At 41.4% G+C, this 18,984-nt stretch overlaps 1 protein-coding gene across 13 annotated transcripts in view; it reads left to right on the top strand.

Moving 5' to 3' along the window:
* The window catches only part of Magi1 (membrane associated guanylate kinase, WW and PDZ domain containing 1), a 657,940-nt gene extending 640,246 nt beyond the window's left edge, over positions 1-17,694 (top strand). For 10 of the 13 annotated variants that reach the window (XM_047532133.1, XM_047532132.1, XM_047532135.1 and 7 more), the window contains 5 exons: positions 6,340-6,433; positions 6,568-6,628; positions 7,535-7,678; positions 11,249-11,387; positions 15,403-17,694. In XM_047532133.1, coding sequence (XP_047388089.1) covers positions 6,340-6,433; positions 6,568-6,628; positions 7,535-7,678; positions 11,249-11,387; positions 15,403-16,172 — 1,208 coding nt within the window. In that variant the 3' untranslated portion in view covers positions 16,173-17,694. Of the gene's footprint in view, positions 1-6,339; positions 6,434-6,567; positions 6,629-7,534; positions 7,679-11,248; positions 11,388-13,430; positions 13,520-15,402 lie in introns of all 13 variants that reach the window. The other 3 variants (XM_047532141.1, XM_047532139.1, XM_047532138.1) reach the window with 1 other exon arrangement.
* Positions 17,695-18,984: the final 1,290 nt, after the last annotated feature.

Raw genomic sequence — 18,984 nt, 5'->3', positions numbered from 1 at the left:
TTCTGATCATGGTTAGTAATTTACCACTGGGTCTGAAGTCCAGTCTACCAATTTACCACTCTGAAAAGCTATTACAATTTACAAAAGTGATCACAAGATGATAGAATGTGGAAACATAGATTCTTAATGGAAAGGATAAAGGAAACTAGAAAAATGAAAGGAGAAATTGTTCAGAGACCCAAACATAATACATAATTTTTGACATGTTTACCAACATGCCCTGGAGAAGCTGCACAAAAAAGAAATCCAGAAGAACAGGACACAGGAATCCACTTGCTGGTTCTGTACTAGTCCATCTTAATATGAGAATATGAACGTCCCAGAAAGGAAGGAAAGAAGGCACTCCTTGAAGGAAGGGCATAGAAAAAGAGTTTGAAATCAGAAAAGACACACATGCAAAAGCAACTTATATCACAGTGCACACGCTAGGCATTGAGGAAGTGAGGTACAGTGACAATATTTTTGAAAACCTGAACACCAAAGAATATAATGCATGGTGGATTGTCCCCTAGCAGTTGGCAATAAGAAGGAATTCTTCAAACTTCAGTGCGTCCATACATCAGGCAGATCTCTTGTGCTACTTAGAAGATTATAAACATGAAGTCCCGAAGGACTGATATTTTTAAAGATGGCCCCTGATCTGCAAAGGGGGGTGATCTCACCCAAAAGGTTTCAGCAGATCGTTGCCATGACAACAAAACTTTTTGCCAGTGTCTTTGTAAGTATCAGCATCTAAGTAAAGGGAGTCACTTCCTTCAGAAGGTGAAGGGTGATGCTGCTCATCCTTAAGGGGCTAAACATGGCCATCTTGGAAATTAGAACTGAGGTGGGGGAGTTGAATTTCTAGACAATGCAGCAATCCAGGAGAATTCTGCAGACAGGAAAGTCTGACGAGGAGAAGATCTTGCTTGATCTACTTCCTCTCTGTGTGAAAGTGAGTTAGAGCTGGCTGACCGTGGAGCAGTAGAGGTGCTCCCTGGATTCGGGCCCTCTTGTCTTCTTCAGCTCTTTCATTCTGATATTTACTTCATCAAGTAGCCCAGACACCAGTTGTTCCATGATATTGACAAGGAGGGTGAGGTTCTTAGCCAGCATGGTTCTGAGCTCTTAGAGATCCAACATGTCTGGGATTCAGTTCTCACAGACCCTAGGAGGCACTTTGAGAAGATTCCCCCTCATTTGGACAGTACTCGGAACTCCTCTGAATCCACTTTTTTTTTTGGTACTAGGGATTGAACTCAGGGCCACTCAACCACTGAGCCCCTAATTTTTGTATTTTATTTAGAGACAGGATCTCACTGAGTTTCTTAGCACCTCACTTTTGCTGAGGCTGGCTTTGTACTCATGATCCTCTTGCCTCAGCCTCCCGAGCTGCTGGGATCACAGGTGTGTGCCACCATGCCCGGCTGAATTCACTTCTTTAACTCATGCTACCTAATTCTGTTTTCTTGTCATCAGATTCCTCATTCTTTCTCCAATTTCCCAGTCTTCAGCAACCCTCACTCACTTCCCCCATTTCTCTTACTTCTCTAATAAAACTCCAAAATATGACTCCCTTTTATTTGGCCTGTCTATGCTGTTAGACGGTTTACCTTCACAGATCTTGGTCAGGCTATGATCAGGGGAGTCTGTACTTCTCTGTTGTTTATGAATTCGGGGTCAGGGTGGGAGGTCGTGTCAGGGCAGAGCCTTTACTCCTGTGAGACACGGGCAAGGGATAGTCGATGCACCATGGCAGCACAGAAAGGCTTAACTAGCTGAACAGATTGAATTTGAACTTGAACTTCAGCAAGTCTAACCACACGTGAATTGAACCAAAATGCCCATGTAGTCTTACTCTGAGTGGGAATAAGAGTAATCAGAGCAGAACATAAGCCAGGCTAATGTGAAATCAAGTTCAAGATAATGAAAATATCTAAGAGCTTAAAAATGTATTATTTACATTGTGGTGTTGAATTTCTTCTTCAGTTCACTCTGATTCAGAGTGTTTGCTTTTAGAGGAGATGGATCTTGCGACACAGATATTGCTATTTCCTTGGCAAAGGCATAAGATAGTAAAACGTCTCCCCAGACTTTTCACATATTTGTGGAATTCAAATTTTCCAATGTTGCCTCCAATATTTATGACATATATGTTTACACTTTCAAATATTTATGAAAGAAATGATCGTATTCTTTGTTGCTTTGCTTGACTTTTCATGTGGATTCCAGAAGGCAGGGTAAGAACATTAACATAGGAACAAGGTTAGAATTATGATCACTTGTCACAGAGGTAGGTTGAAACCCAAGGTAGAAGCTCCCATCAGAAGAGTAAGGGCACTGATTTCCAGCAGCCTCATGGCAGAGCTTAAGAGCTGGAGTTTGGGGCTGGGGTTGTGGCTCAGTGGCAGTGTGCTTACCTAGCATGTGTGAGGCACTGGCTTCAATTCTCAGCACCACACATAAATAAATACAATAAAGGTCTATCAACATCTAATTTTTTTTTTAAATAAAGAGCCAGAATTTGCTTTTCTTGATACATGATTGCTATGGAAAGTATATTAATATCTATTTTCAGTCCTCTGGGAGAGCTAAAGTAGATGTAAACACTGTTTAATAAAGAATGTGTGAGGGACTTTCTGGTATTATCCATAAAAATATCCAGTAGGTCCATCTGCCATAGACTTCTAAAAGTCAAATGTGTTGACACTCCTTTATCATATTGCTGCTGGAGGGTAAGGAGACTAGACTCCTTTTTCAGTCTCTTCTTTTATGGTTTTTTTTTTTTTTTCCTATTATACAGGGCAAATTTTGCCTTGGGGATAGAGCTATAAATTTTTGATAAGGGACTTCATCTCTGTATTTTAAAAAGTAAGAGAGCATTTCAGCTGATACGGTTTTTGGTTTAATTTCAAATGAAGACTTGAAAGTTTATGAAAACAAGTATAACTTTATTGATATTATAAAAGCATCCTGGAAGTCGAGGCCATGCTAAAATTGTTTTGGTACTCTGAAAATGACCCATGAAATCCAGTAGTCCAAGCGGAGTATTCTGAATTTTAGTTAGTCTATGATACAGCTTAGAGAAGTTGGTGGGATTTATGCAGTAAAACAAAAACATAGCTCAAATGAAAGGAGGGTATCAATTAGGTATGATTTTTCTGGATGCCAACACAAATTCCCATGTAAGTAGAATAAGACTGAAAGCAAACTTTCAGGCAAGCCCTGAGTTTGATTCCCCGTACCTCTCCTGGCCTCCTGGGTGAACTTGGGCATGTCTCCGACCTTTTCTCTGCCTCAGTGTCTCCATCTATAAACTGGGGCAATAATAGCACTTGTTTTATGAAGTGGTAAGAATCAAATGAAGTAGTGCTTATGGTAATGGACCTAGCACAGTGCTTGCTTGGCACTCTGCAAAGGGTCTTGTAGATGGTGGTTGTTCATAGATTTAAAAAAAAAAAAGAAAGAAAAACACAAAGAAAAGTCTGTGAGCTCAAATAGACATTTGCATATTAAACATTGATTTTTTTTAAATGCTCAAAGTTAAGCTGCAACCCTAAAAAAGATTTGCATGTAAATATAATTGGGAAAAACAGCACATAAAGGATAAGAGGAAAATTAATAAAGGCATTCTGTTTATATGTGGATTGAGTGATTATCTCTTATATTTCATCAAATCATGAAAGCAGCAGAAATATGAAAAATCGTTTGAGAGTAGGATTTGATCTTCCTAGAATATTCCAGCTACCAAGAACACACAATAACTCTAAATTGAAACCTCTTCACAATTCAGTAATTCTAATCACTTTAATTACAAAGAAACATTCTTTTTGGTACTCTGATTGTGATTTCCCTGTGGCCCAAATGATCTTATTTTTTCCCAGAGAATCTCTATAAAATGAATTACAATGAGCTGCATGAGTTTAGCTACAGGATAAGGCATGTGTTCACGGGAGTTCTGCTGAGTCCTACTGACAGGCCCTACAGTCTGTTCATCCTGTGTCTTGACACCGTGGATGATTTGTATGAAATATCACTGAGATTCATTGCCAGTTAGCTGCCCTCGAATGGGAGTGATAGGAAAGAGCTAATGTCCTTCCAAATGCTCCAAAAAAAATCATTTACAATAGTAATCCTAAAAGTGCCCCAATAATAAGCTTTTAATAGTATAGTAATAATAACTACAAGTATGGTAATCATTTTTGAGCAATCTTTATTTGTCTGGCACTGTCCCTCCCACTTCTCTCAGATCATCATCGTACCACTTTTCTTAGATGCTTCTGTTATTCTCCTATGCAGATGAGGAAACTGAGACACGGAAAGTTGAAGTGACTTTGCTCAAGTCCTGTCTAGTAAATTGCAGGGCCTATGGTGCACAGCAAGGCAGTCTGATTCCAGAATCAAACCCTTGTATCCGTTTGACTGACCCTTGTAAACATTTGACTAAGCTTGAGGGACAGCCTTTCCCGGACTCGGGGGTTTCAAGTCACATTGGCCCAGTCAGTGCTCTGTAGAGTCCATAGGAACACCGAATCAGACATGTTCCCCTTTGTTCACCCTTTAGTTCCCAAACTTAGTGGACCATAGGTTCTTTAACTTCGGAATCTGTGGAAACATTTGGTAGAAAACATTGTGGGAAACATTGCCCAAAAAAATAAAGAAGATTCATAAAACCATGCTCTTCTTCTAGTTATATTTTCTTATTAATCTTGGGCCTTGGAGAAAAGAATGATGGACTTTTATGACTGGCATATAAACTTAAAATCCTATTTAACTTTCTCTTATTGCAGAGAGTTTAAATAACTTAAAGAAGTTCCCATAGTAATAAAAAATCATAGTCCAGCCAGGGCCATAGCTGCAGTTGAGTGCTGACTATGTGTCCAGCACCAAGCTGCACGTTTCACATCATTTCATCCCTGAGAAGGGAATGATTAGCATCATACCCTTGTACCATGTGAGAAGAATGAGGCTCACCACTAATGGGTGGGGAAAGAGGGATCTGAATCCGGGTCTGAATCTCAAACACATGCTTTTAACCACTGTGTTTAATGAAAATAAAATAACAGGAAGCCAGACCCAAACTGAGCAGTGTTCTCAGGAAATTAAAATGGAAGAGAGACCACCAGCCGTTGGGATGCATAGGAGGTCTCTAATCCCAGGACAGTAGCAGAGAGATTCCAGGCTTCTCAGTTTGAAATGTTTAAAATATTTTCCCACAGAAATCTCATTATGCCTGATGGGTAGATGTATGTAGTCAACAAATATTGCAGTACTAGGAAGCATAGAACTCATGGAATCTTCTAGACCTCATGGTTCACTATGAATTAAATGGGCACTTGCAGGCTAATCTTAGAACCTAGGGACCACAGTATTTTCTTGATGAGAAAATAAAAGCCAAGTTCCTAAGAGGCAATTTAAGAATAAATATTAGAAGTACAGCTTGCTCCTAGTTGGTTGCTACTTGCCTTGATTTTAATGGAGAAATAATTAGTAAAATAGCATGCAGTCATTACAATATGAATGATTAAATTTTAATACATACACGTGGGTGTGTTATCTATAGTTTTAGTGTTTATGATTTCTTTTCAGATTCTGAGTCTCCAAACTGGTAGAGATTAATGAAGTTGCTTATGAATGTGATTAGTGGAGAAGAAAGTCACTTGACATAGGAATATAATCCTATTCGTCACATTAAGGCGGCTTCGTGATTTACACAACTTAGGTTTACAAACCCTGGTTCTTCTAATGCAGGTTCTAAAATGAATCTTTCATGAGTGATACTAGATTGAGATCTGTCAAGAGTTCCATATTTTCCCTTGTGCTTTATGAAAAGCACTGAGGAAGAAAGTAGATGTTATTTGTGTGTGTTTAATAATATGTTAGCTCCCTTCTGAATTTAATGTTCACATGAGGAAATCAGGCAGACTCCCTAAATGCTGCTGATAGGTTGCAGGAAATGTTAGCAGAGACATTTATTAGCAGCCCGTAAAATTCTGTGAAATAACTCTCGGGTGGCAGAGTGTTCTGATGGATTGCCATCTCTCAGTGGCAGGGGCGGAGTCAGACACACCCATGCCGGCTGTAATTTTAGAGCAGCTTTTTCCTTGGCAAACTCTATTTCATGTGTGGGAATGTCTGGTTAGGAGGAGGGTCACAGTGGGGGTGGGGCGTACATGAGCTACAGCAGAGAAGATCTTGGGATGGTTCATTAAATCCCTGAGTGTTCAGCAATTTGAGTCCAGCTATTTGAAATGGGGACAGGGGAGTCAGATTTGTCATTTAGATCCAGGGCTTCTGCTCGCCTCCCAGTTGGATGATGTCTTCTCTCAGGCCTTCATTTCTTTATGCTCTGTCCCACAGAGTCCTCAAATGCCACCTTGCTGACCAATGCAGAGAAGATTGCCACCATCACCACCACACACACCCCTTCTCAGCAAGGGGCCCCGGAGACAAGGTCAGCTGTGGCTTTGGTTCCTTTTGATAGTTTAAAGGGGAAAAACGTAGCTCCTGGCAGGAGAATACATGTTTTCAGTTCTGTCTCCCCTTCCCCGTGTGTTGCTGTTGTATTTATTTCTCTCACTTTGGCAGGAACACCACCAAACCAAAGCCGGAATCTCAGTTCGAGTTCAAAGCTCCCCAGGCCACCCAGGTGAGGGTGGTTTCTCCTTTTTTTCCTGTATTCTGCTCATTTCCTTCCAACTTTCTGAAGCTGTTTTTACAAGATATTTTTTGAAGGGCATCCTTAATTTAAAATAAAGAGCCTTTTGTGCAGTGATTTACCAAATATGTACTCAGATTTACTTGACATTTTATTTTACTACCTTTGAAGAATATTCCTAGATATCCTTTGGGGGTGGGGGGAGAACAAAATAATGAAAAGCTGTCACAAGGATCAGTGGTCAGAGAAAAAGCAAAGGAGCTAATACCTATCTCTTTGTAGTTTTCAAAATCATATTTCTGCAAGAAAATATCTTTTGCCATTAAGGTGTTTTTAGGGGCCTGTGAATTTCAGGTGAGAGCCATGATGCTCGTCTCTCAAGATGGTAGCAAGTGAATTGGGAACGCTTGGGCGATGCAGAGTTAAATAGGTTTCTTTCATACTGGCCTCTGTGGACGCTTTAGTAGTCCATTGGTGGATCTTGCCCAAACAGGATGGCAACCATTCCCCAGATTGTAGAGGTGGTGTCCTGGTGGTAGATACCAGCACTTATCAGCCTAGGGTCAAGGAAGCTGAACATCCAGCCACAAGCAGATGGGACCATGTGATGAAGAATCTTCCTGCCCCCAGTGCAAACTTCAGCCTTCCTGACTGGATTTTAACGTGTGCTTATGTATAAGCATGATCATCAGTGTTTCAAATTCTGGATTTCCAGATTCTGATATTATTGAAGATTAGTGAGGATGATTAGTAAGCACTTTAGAGTCACCAAGAAGGGAATAGAGACTGTGCCTTTTGGCCAAATCCACATGATGTGGAATGTTTGGGAAGAGACGCAGAGAAACACGTGTGGATGTAAGTTCTACCTGAATGACTGCATTTAACTTCTTTAAATAGGAGCAGGATTTTTACACTGTGGAACTGGAAAGAGGAGCCAAGGGATTTGGCTTCAGTCTTCGAGGGGGTCGAGAATATAACATGGACCTCTATGTTCTGCGCTTAGCAGAGGACGGTCCTGCAGAAAGATGTGGAAAGATGAGGGTAAGTAGGGAAAAGAGGCTGGAATAGATGTAAGTAACCACCTGCAGTGACTTCTTTGTTGTTGTTGTGCTAGATATACGTGACAGTAGGGTTATTTTGACCTATCACACATACATGGAGTGTGACTTCCCATTCTTGTGGTTGGACATGGTGTGGAGTTTCACTGGTCGCTTGTTCATATATGAACATAGGAAAGTGACGTCCCCTTCATTCCACTGTCTTTCCCATTTCCATCCCCCTCCCTTCCCTTCATTCCCCTTTGTCTAATCTAACGAACTTCTATACTTTCCCTCCCTACCCTTCCTTGTTATGGGTTAGTATCCACATATCAGAGAGAACATTCAGCCTTTGGTTTTTTGGTCATTGGCTTGTTTCATTTAGCATGATAGTCTCCAGTTCCATTCATTTATCAGAAAATGCCATAATTTCGTTCTTTATGGCTGAGTAATATTCCACATGTGCATATAGGCCACATTTTCTTTATCCATTCATCTGTTGAAGGGCACCTAGTTGGTTCCATAGCTTGGCTATTGTGAGTTGAGCTACTGTGACTTCTTGACATACATGGTCAAAAGGTTTGTGTTGATGAGAATAACATTTCCGTTTACAGGACACTTAAATGCATGACTCCCAGCCTACCCTGCCGTGTGATTCTTCCTAATGCATAGTTATCTGCAGCTGCTAAGTGAATGTTTGGGGTTGAGTTTAGGATCAAAATCACTTACAAGTTTATTAAAGTAGATATTTTCTGAATGCCATTCCATAGTTCTGGTGCTTAATCACATGAGGCAGGCACAGCACTCACCAAGTACTCCTGGACACTGTCAGATGCTTAAGAGCAGGAAAGTCACAAGGCCCCTGTGGATTCTGGGTGATGAGCTCAGAAGACCAATGGATGGAGCTGTCTTCCCTAGCCCCGGAGATTGAGAGTGTACCCTCTGCCTCAGGAAAGGGCCAGTGACTCCTTGGCATTGATAATTGGGGTTGCCCTGTGGTAATCAAAGATGCAAATTTGAAATACATAGTTGCCAAAGGTTCACTCTGCTCTGTTTAGCTGTCTACTATCTGTTTCTACCAGGGGAATGTGTCACTCTCCTGGGAAGATTATATGATTAAGAAAAGGTAAATCATCTCCCTTTAGTTAGATTGAGATATACATATGAGGAGCCACTTCCTGAGAGAACAGAGCATGCCTATGGTTTCAGAAAATCAAATAATGAAAAGTGACTCATACATGTAAAAATACAATGTCTAGAATTGAATAGTGTACGAGCTTCTTGTATATAGCTCTCCTTTTTGTACATGTATAATTTAGGTATATAAAAGGGAAGATGTACCATGGTATTTACATTCATTTTTTTGAATTTCAAACGCATAGGTTATACTTTCCTTGTCTTTAATCATTTTTAAAATTTCCTGATTGAATGAAATAACGTTGTCACGATAATTTATATAATGGCGTAGCTCACAAAACAGATTTATCCAGTGTGATCCTTGCAGCTTGAAATGTGTGGTATTGTCTTCATCTCCCTCCAAGGATGAGGAGGGTGGACTCAGGGAAGTTGTGAGCAAGACCACTTGGCTAACAAGAGATAAGACTCTAATCCACGGCTTTCGACTCAGAAGCCAGTGCTTTGCCCTTCCTTTCTCCAGGAACATAAGCTCCACATGAGCTGAGTCTGCCTTCTGTCCCAGGCCTCGAACAACAGTGACTGACAGGGAGTAAATGCTGGCAGTGAGTGAATCAGCCAGGTCACGGTTTCATCTGGAGGCTCACCTGGGGGAGGGCTTACAGCCAGTCTTGCTCACATCGTCTCCAGGATCCATTGCCCCCTGTCTTTATCATGGGACTCCAGGGCAATGTGGTACCCAGCTTTCTGCCACTGGGACAAACTACCTGAGAAAAGGAACGTGAAAGGAGACAAAGTTTATTTAGGCTCACAGTTTCAGAGTCAGATGTCTCCCATCATTTGGGACCTGTGGCAAGGCAGAAGGTTACAGTGGGGAGTGCACGCTGGGAAGCAAAGCTGCTCAGCTGATGGCAGCCAGGAGGCAAAAGAGGAAGAGAGGAAGGGGCCAGGATCCCAGCATCCCTTCAAGGAATGACCTAACTTCCTTTCTCAGGGCCCCAGCTCCCAAAGGTCCCACCACCTCCCAGTAGTGCCACCAGCTGCTGACCAAACCTTGAACACATAGTCCTCTGGGGGACACTTTCAAACCCTCGCGTGCATCTCACATCCATGCACCCGAGTGAGCACGCGAAAGAACCAATGAGCCAGTAAGAGAGAAGCCACAATCGCTCTGTAACCTCAACTTTGAACAGACACCATGTTGCCATATTCTGTTGGTTAGATGCAAGTCATGGGTTCCACCCACATTCACAGGAAAGGAGATCACCACAGACGGGAGCACAGGGAAGCAGGAATCTTTGGGATCCATACTGGAAGCGATCCACGACACCCTCCTTCCCTGCATAACCCACAATCCCCTTACTGTCTGGCCCTTTTCCTTCAGCTCTTAACATGAGTTAGAATGCATACATTTTTACGATTTCTTGTCTTTCCCTCATTAGAATCTGAGCCCCATGAGGGTAGGATTTCTGCTTATATTTATCACTACTGCATTCTAAGCAACAGAAAATTTTCTGGAACATGCTCAATAAATATTTGGTGAATCAAGCAGTGAAAGAATTTAAATTGAAAGAATGAAAACTTTGGGTAGCCAATTGAAACTTTTTTCTCTTTATTATTTTTTTTATTTTTAGTTGTACATGACAGAATGCATTTTGTCAATATATTCATACATAGAGTATAACTTATTCTATTTAGGTTCCCACTCTTGTGGTTGTACATGATATGGAGTTACCCTGGTTGTGTGTTCAAAGACAAGGCTAGGAAAGTTATATCCAATTCATTCTACTGTCTTTCCTATCCCTCCCTCCCCGATTCCCTTCATTTCCCCTTGTCTAATCCAGTGGACTTCTATTCTTCCCCTCCCTGCCCTCCCTTGTTTTGGGTTAGGATCTGCATATCACAAAGAACATTCAGCCTTTAGTTTTTGGGGATTTGGCTTATTTCACTTAGCAGGATAGTTTTCAGATCCATCCATTTACCAGCAAATGCCATAATTACATTCTTCTTTAAGGCTGAGTAATAGTCCACTGTATATATAGACCACATTTTCTTTACCATTCATCTGTTGAAGGCCACTTAGGTTGGTTCCATAGCTTGATTATTGTGAGTTAAGCTGCTATAAACATTGATGTGACTGTGTCACTGTAGTATGCCGATTTTAAATCCTTTGGGTATATGCCAAGGAGTGGATTAGCTGGGTCAAATGATGGTTCCATTCCAACTTTTCTGAGGAATCTCCATATTGCTTTCCAGAGTGGTTGCACCAATTTTCATTCCCACCAACAATGTATGAGTGTACCTTTCTCCCCACATCCTTGCCACCATTTATTGTTACTTGCATTTCTAATTGGTAGAGATGTTGAACATTTTTTCATGTATTTTTTGACCATTCATATTTCTTCTTTTTGTGACCCTATGTTCTCTCCTACCATGGCAGATTGGTGATGAAATTCTAGAAATCAATGGCGAGACCACCAAAAACATGAAGCATTCTCGGGCCATTGAACTGATTAAGAATGGTGGCCGCAGAGTTCGTCTGTTTCTGAGGCGGGGAGACGGCTCAGTCCCAGAATATGGTGGGTCAAACTATGAAAACATTCCTTCCTTCCCTGGCATGACTCCATGAAATCTGTCTCCAGAACGGCAGCAGGAAAGTCCTTTTTGTTTCCCCTATTCACCAGTGTCTTACCAGCCTCTCGCACCATGTGATTATTTGCCTCGCTTGTTCTGAAATCTCTCCACATTTCATCCTTTTGCTAGCTTCTGTGGACTGGGGCATGGCCTGAGACAAGATCTTTAGAGCCCCCTTTCTGATAATCAGAGAGAACATTTTGTCTAGTCCGATCAAGAGCGAAGGAATGTTTGTTTGAACTGTGCCAAACTGTTTCTCAGATCCAATTGTTAGCACAAAATGACTATATACTCCTTTTAAGAAACAGGAAAGCAGGTTTCCTGAGTGATATGTTGAGGCACAATATATATATATATTTTTTCTTTTTTCTTTTTTGGTTACTCAATGTCTTTATTTAAGAGGCGTGAAATTTCAAGATGATTTGGGGGCTTTGCTCAACTCCTAGATGCTCTGCGTCCAAAAATTCTCCATCCCTCCCAAATCAGACCACCTGAGCCCACTACTGTCAAACGAACAAAAACTGTTGATATATTAGCCATATGTTTTTAAGTGATGAAGGATGAAATAGATTCCCAGTGCTCATCATGAGGGAAACATGTTACTATACCTTTCCTGTGAGGAAAGCCAGGTTATACGTAGAGTTCCTTTGTCATATCTTTAGACATGATTTGAGTAGACAGCAATGATCTTTACCTAGCTTAGTGTTCTGATGGCAAAATATTGTATATTGTAATAATTCTGTCCTATTTATTTGAGATTCTTGTTTAAGATTAAAAAAGAAAAAAAAAAAAAGCTATGCCCTAGATGTAGGGCTTTTTTTTCCCAACCAAAGGTCTACAAAAGTTTCTATAGAAACTGTAATTGAATGATCCCCATATACATTGGTCCCCTTTATTAGGGATTTATCTGTTATCACCCTTTTTTCTGAAAGTCATTCTGCACAATTCCCAGTTGCATTTTGGACTTGATGAGATCCTTCATTCAGATGTAGCTCAAGGAGGAGAATAGCTCCTTGGCAGGGCAGCCTTCCCGGGTGTTGGACGTTGGTATAGGTGCACAATGTGAGGGATCCAAGGTAAGGGGGGTAGGGGGGGCTTCAGACAAGGCCCCTTTAGGCCCGGCCAACCACAGGGGAAAGTTCATGACAACAGTGAGACGACATGGCTGCGTCCTGTACTAAACTTCTGACTGTTAGGTGTATTGATGCCACTGAAGCTGTGTAACATTGTCTCCCTTCTCTGTCTTCCCTATGCTTCTGTCGGATGTGATATTTTCATTTGAGAGTCATCGTCAGTAACCTGTGTACCTTCTCCAAACCTGTGTCTGTTGCACTGAGGATGAAAATCCAACACTAACAAATGTTCTTTGGGCTAAAAAAAATAAAGATCATTTAAATATACGGTTTTCCACAAAAGGGTTGAACATTGCCAGGGTTGTGCTGCTGTGATGTTTCCATGCGTCATTTGAACTAAATCTCTCTAATTCTATTGATTAGAGTCACAAATGGGTTATAATATGTTAAGTTCCAATATTTTTCTGACTTGATTGGAACCTGCTTCTCTGTGAGGCTATTTTTGTAATGAGTTTTTGTACTTAATTTAACTGCCGCGGTCTGGGGGGGGGTGCGGGGTGGGGAGGGACTTTGTTCTTTGGTTGTTTATTGTTAATGCTCTCCTATGCCAGCCTGTCATTGTTCCAGTTGTTTGAAAAAACACAAAACAAAAGGATGCATTCATTGTCTGGGTTCTCAAGTCATCTTATGGCTGTCTAAAGACGTACATCATGTTCCAATTGCGGTCTCTGCAGCCTTATTTGAGTGTTGCCTTAGACTGTCTGACTGGACAAATAAACTCTCTTTGCCCTATGTTAACAAATGCAGATTTTTTTTCTTTCCTCCTTGTTATAGGGAATCTAAATGTTCAACTTTTTCTCTTTCTCTTTCTCTTTCTCTCTGACTGTTCTTGGTGCTGGGCCCTCCCTTCTACAGCGATGATACCTCCTAATATCGCTGCATGTATGAGAAATGAAAAGCTCGGGGAGGCTTGCTTCTACCTTATGGGCCATAATCAAACTACGGTTTGTAGCTCAATCAATACTAGGTGTTTCTGTGCTGTGGCCTAATTTCCTCATTGCTTCTGCTTAGCTCTATTTTGATATGTTTGGCAATTCATTCTGAGCACCCTGCGTTCTTTGAATTGTAAGTACACCGCTGACCCTGTTCAAGTGTTGCTCTCCCTTGTCTTAAAAAGTAGGCATAAGATTTTAAGGTTAGGATTAGAATAGTGATGTGAGTACCTTCCCTTGCCCAAATGCCAGATGCCTTTTGTCTTCATTCTCACCCAGCATTAAGAATGAATCTGATACCACAGAGCTCTGCCCCAGATAGACAGGGCTTTGTCAGACAGAAGAGATTTCCTAGTTCTTCAGTTATCTCTGGCATACTGCAGCCTATGGGCCAAATCCTGACCATAGCCTGTTTCTGTAAGTAAGGTTTTATTGATGCATAGCCATTTCTGTTTTGTGTTGCCTATGTTTTTGCACCACAATGGCTGGTTTGAATGGTTGCAACAGAGACTGTGGTCCAAAATATTTACTATCTGGCCCTTTAGAAAAACTTTGCTAATCCCCGCTTTAGGTTATATACCTGCTTTTGCTAAAAGCCATGCTGGGTTTTGGAAGACCTTTCATGAAATATATTAATTGTTTAATATAGATCTGGCTGCCTCATGAAAGATCTTTTAAGAGCCCCAGTGATTCCTTCCTCTCTGTCACACTGGTCTGCCCTCCATACTGCAACACAACATTTAGGCACCTGACATTTGTTGCAATTAATTGCAACAAAGCATCCCTGGGCTCTCATAAATTCACAATGCTGCCCTGCTTTTAAACCTATTGATATCTTGGTGGTATAAGAAGCAGTCTATAATAGTGGAATCCATTATGCCATATTCATACATGCACATAATTCGATCACTCTCCCTCCCCAGCTATTTATAATCATAATGTACCAATTTAAAAAGAAAAAAAAAAGGAGCAGTCCAGTGACTCCACCATTCCTAGATATTGTTATGATTGCTTCATATATCATACAGAAAAAGTGCCTTCAAACTTAAGGATTTTATGAGTCCTGTCTAATTTCAAATGTGTAACAACTTCTTTCCCCCTCCCTTTTATCTATCAGAAAACTCTACATTTTAAAAATAGTTCCTTATTTTTGAATTTACATAGAAGTAGACAAAATAGTTGAATAGAACACACAAAAGTGTAGTTCAGTGGCCCTCAAGTTCGAGTCACAATTGCCAACCAACACCCGGCCATTGTGTTGCCGCCAAAATCCCTTTTGCCCAACACCCTGGATTATTTTTTAGAGTAGAAGTGTACTTTGCATATGGTAAAAATACAGAAGTCCTGAGTGTACAGTGCAGTGGGTTTTTCACCTCTGTGTGCACACATTAGATCACCACTCGGATAAGCCATAGACTGTTTCTATTCCCCAGGAAGCTTCCCGTAACATAATTCCCCTCCAGGTCAATGTCCTAGATCATTTTTAAGCAAATAGAAATAAGTATCCTTTAAAGGATATTTTCTTTGCGGGGGAGCAGGGTAGGGTGGGGAAGAGGAGAAGGGCTGGTCGATGGGGAGGCAAGAGGAGCTAGGGAGGGTGGCGAAGTTTCGGTACCTGTAGACAGACTATCCCGGGGCGTCTTTAAAGACTCAAGTCATGCCCGATTTTATAAGTTCTTTAATGATCTGTCAGCTAGACGCTGAGAGCCACAAGTACTAGCTGTTACCCCTAAGTAGTTGCAGTTATACTTAACCAAGATTCAGTTGGCTTTGGTTCCGATTGCTTTAACAGTTGTTTGTTTGTTGTGACTAATGAGTCGAGCATGGGAGGGAGCGGGGACTGGACCTGCAGGCCCTCGCGACCTAACTGCTGCTCTCCTCTCTCTTCCTCGCAGACCCCAGCAGCGACCGGAACGGCCCCTCCGCCGGTGCACAAGGCTTTCCGGAAGTGAGGGCCGGACCGGAAGTGAGGGCCGGACCGTCCGGCCGCCAGCACCCATCATTGGAGTCCAGTTACCCACCCGACGTTCACAAATCATCACAACATGGGGAAAAGCGGGCACACGTGAAAGATCCAAAAGGCAGCAGAGAGTACAGCAGACAACCCAATGAACACCACACCTGGAATGGAACTTCTCGAAAACCCGACGGCGGGGCATGCCGACCCAAGGACCGGGCGCCCGAGGGACGCAGAGACGCGCAGCCAGAGCGGATGGCGACCAACGGACCCAAGAGGAGATCCCCGGAGAAGCGCCGGGACGGCACCCGCAGCGCCGACAACACTCTGGAGAGGAGGGAGAAGCACGAGAAGAGGAGAGAGGCGTCTCCCGAGCGCAGACGAGAGCGGTCACCCACCCGCAGAAGGGACAGCTCGCCCAGCCGGCGGCGGCGGTCCCTCGAAAGACTCCTGGATCCCAGAAGGTCCCCGGAGCGAAGGAGAGTGGCCTCGCCGGAGAGGAGGGCCAAGTCCACCGATCGCAGGCGGGCCCGGTCCCCCGAGCGCAGGAGAGAGCGTTCGCTGGACAAAAGGAGCAGAGAGGACAGAGGCGGCCACCGCGAGCGCGAAGAGGCGAATCTGAAGCAGGAAGCCGGCAGAAGTTCCAGAAATCCCCCGGAGCAGAGGAGGCGACCTTATAAAGAATGTAGCACCGACCTCAGTATCTGAGACTGAATCGCATTCCAACCTTTACCATGTCAAAGGTTCTAAGAGGAAGGTCACAAACCTGAAATAATTTAGTTTCTTACCTTACGAAGCATCTCTGACACCTGATGATCCTATGAATAGCTACAGACATTTTATGCATTTGAAATCTTATAAGAAAAAAAATTATATATATGAAAAAGTCTTGTGCCTGATGTATAAATATTAAAGAAAGTATTTTTAAATGCATACTTTTTTGGAAATTATTTGCCAAATACTGGCCCAAAGGGATATGAATTTTCTTTCTACCTAAAGTGTAGAATTGTCAAGAATTGTTCCCTTTTTTTGGGCAATCTTTTTCTCTCCTGTTTAAATGGGGCGGTTGGTCATGTTTCTCTTAAGTATGGGAAATTATTAAGTTTAATTAATGATAGAGACTGTTATATAGTGATGTAGTGCTATACTGTAGACAGGAGTTTTTCTTCAAAGCAAAAAGGCAGAGTTCTATTTGTAAAATCTGAGGACCTTTTGGGATGGATTAGGATTGCCAGTGATCCTAAAATTAAGCAAACTGTATGACAAGACTACTGTTGCAAATGAAGGATATTTATAGCTTTTTAAACTGCGCAGCACAAAGAAATTTTTTGTCCTTGGGTTATAATTGATTCAAAACAGTTTGTACTCTCCCTGGCCCAGAAGGCATAGCAACAAGAAGATTGGCCGCCATTACCCAAATACAGCCTAAGCACAGATTGTCAGGTTCATTAGCGTCTCCCCCATGGAATAAGATCTCACTTAAGGCAGTGCCATGGCAGCCTTGCTCAACTACTAGAAGGAACAGACAACAAACACCTGTGTTGTCTGGTGTGTGGTCTGATTGAAGCTGAACAGTCGATGGAATATAGGACAATGTGCCCGGTATGAGGGAGAGACATATATCTCCCCAATATAAAACGTATGCCCCCCCTTTTTTGCATAAGCCCATTATTGCCCTTTGCCAACTTGGGGAGGAAGGACTGAAGTTTGGTGGATGAAATTCTCTTTTGATGTTTAAAGTTGGGGCTGCTCATTCATCAAAATGCCAATTGCACTTTGAAACCACAAAGTTTTTAGGTTGGTGGAAGGGGAAGCCAGGAAGTGATCCCAGTGGTTCTGGTTCTGTTTGGGAAACCTCTGCCCTCATGACCCTGTCCTTTAGTCTTTGGACAGCAGAACAAAACATTGATTTTTCTTTTTAAAAAGACCCATTCTTCTTGAACCCTCAGGTGGTGTGGTTGGGTCGGCTGTAGCCCCAGGATGTGGTTTAAATGGATTACTGCCTAGCTGAGCCAAAACGTTTGCTTGTACCTGTTGGACCACTACAGCAAACCGCTGCTTACAGTGCATTGTGTATTTCTGTAGTACTGTTTTGCATTTTCCGTACAGACACAAAACTTTGCAAGTCAATCACTGTTGTTCCCATGGTACTGTATTGAAAAAAAGAAAAAGAAAAAAAAAAAAAAAAAAGAGAAAACCAGCCAATCATTGTGTGTACAGTTAAAAATTGTAATTAATAAGAGCCTGTTGAAAAAAAAATGTTGCCTTTTTTTCTTGTATAAAAGAGAATTTATGATAAAAATTTAGCTGTGAGGAATGTGATATGTGTTTATATTTCTGAATATGAACAAATTGATTCATGGGGATATATTTTAATGTAAACTAAATCAGGTATGTAAAGTTGTTTTAAAATGGGAGACTATATAAGTAATTCTCTAAAGCTTTAGTTGGTTTGGGATATCATTATTTCCTCCATGGTGAGCCTGCTTGTGAATTATTAAGCACTGTTTGCATTCTCTGTTCTTCACTCATTTATTTCTTCCAGTGTGCTATGGACTTAATGCTTTTTCTGTATTGATGAAAAGCAGTATGTGGGCCAATCTTTTTATAAAACACTATGCATATATAAATATTACATTGTTCATAGCTTTATTTGACTTATGGGTTTATACATAACATTAGAATGAATAGCTATAGTAGTGCGGACATTTATAAAACAAGTTCCTTTCCTGGAACAGAAACAATGTACATTCTGTAGCTAAAAAGGAGGGGAAAAAAGTCTGTTGATGCTATTTTTGTTATCCGAGTTTTCCATGCAAAGCTTATTGAGCTGTAGGAGGAAGACTGAGGAAGAGTACATACAACTGAATAATGTTTTTTTTTTTTCCATCGATTTCCTAAGAGCCAACTTGGAGATTTTATTCCTAAGGCTGCAGTGCTAGGATTTTTTCTCATCAGTCCTAGCACAATCTGAGATGTTAAATGACTGACCCTCTCATTTGTGGTCCAGGGTTTTAAATCATTGAAATCAAGGTGCATTTTTGGAGTACATCCTTAAGTTACCATCTTGATTGTCTTTATTGTTGTAAGAGATATTTGACCTTTTAAAATCTGTGCTACCGCCCTAGCTTGTCTCAGTTCATGAGGACTTTTGGTGTGGTAATTTCACCTTTGTTCCACACATCAGATTTGCTTTGAAAATATTGTACTGTACAGGGACTATGCATTAAGCAGAAAGATATAGTTTTCTTTGAACTACTGTAACCTTAAATTGGAAACTGATTCTTGTGAGCCTACTTTCCCTAACCCCCCACACTTCATGTAAATGTGTTGATGAGAGATGATGGATGAGAATTTTGTATGAATTAAACCATTTAGGAATTCCCCTCCCCCTATTACACAGTCGATGCCTGAAAGAATGTTGGGGAGCAGAGTCAACACCCTACTTGTATTTTTTAAGTTTCTTTTGTGAAAGATTTTTTAATGCATTTTTACTGTAAAAATACATGGAAATGTATGC

This window comes from Sciurus carolinensis, chromosome 17 (assembly GCF_902686445.1).
Source record: "Sciurus carolinensis chromosome 17, mSciCar1.2, whole genome shotgun sequence".
Lineage (NCBI taxonomy): Eukaryota > Metazoa > Chordata > Mammalia > Rodentia > Sciuridae > Sciurus > Sciurus carolinensis.
This window is presented reverse-complemented; position numbering and strand designations above follow the sequence as displayed.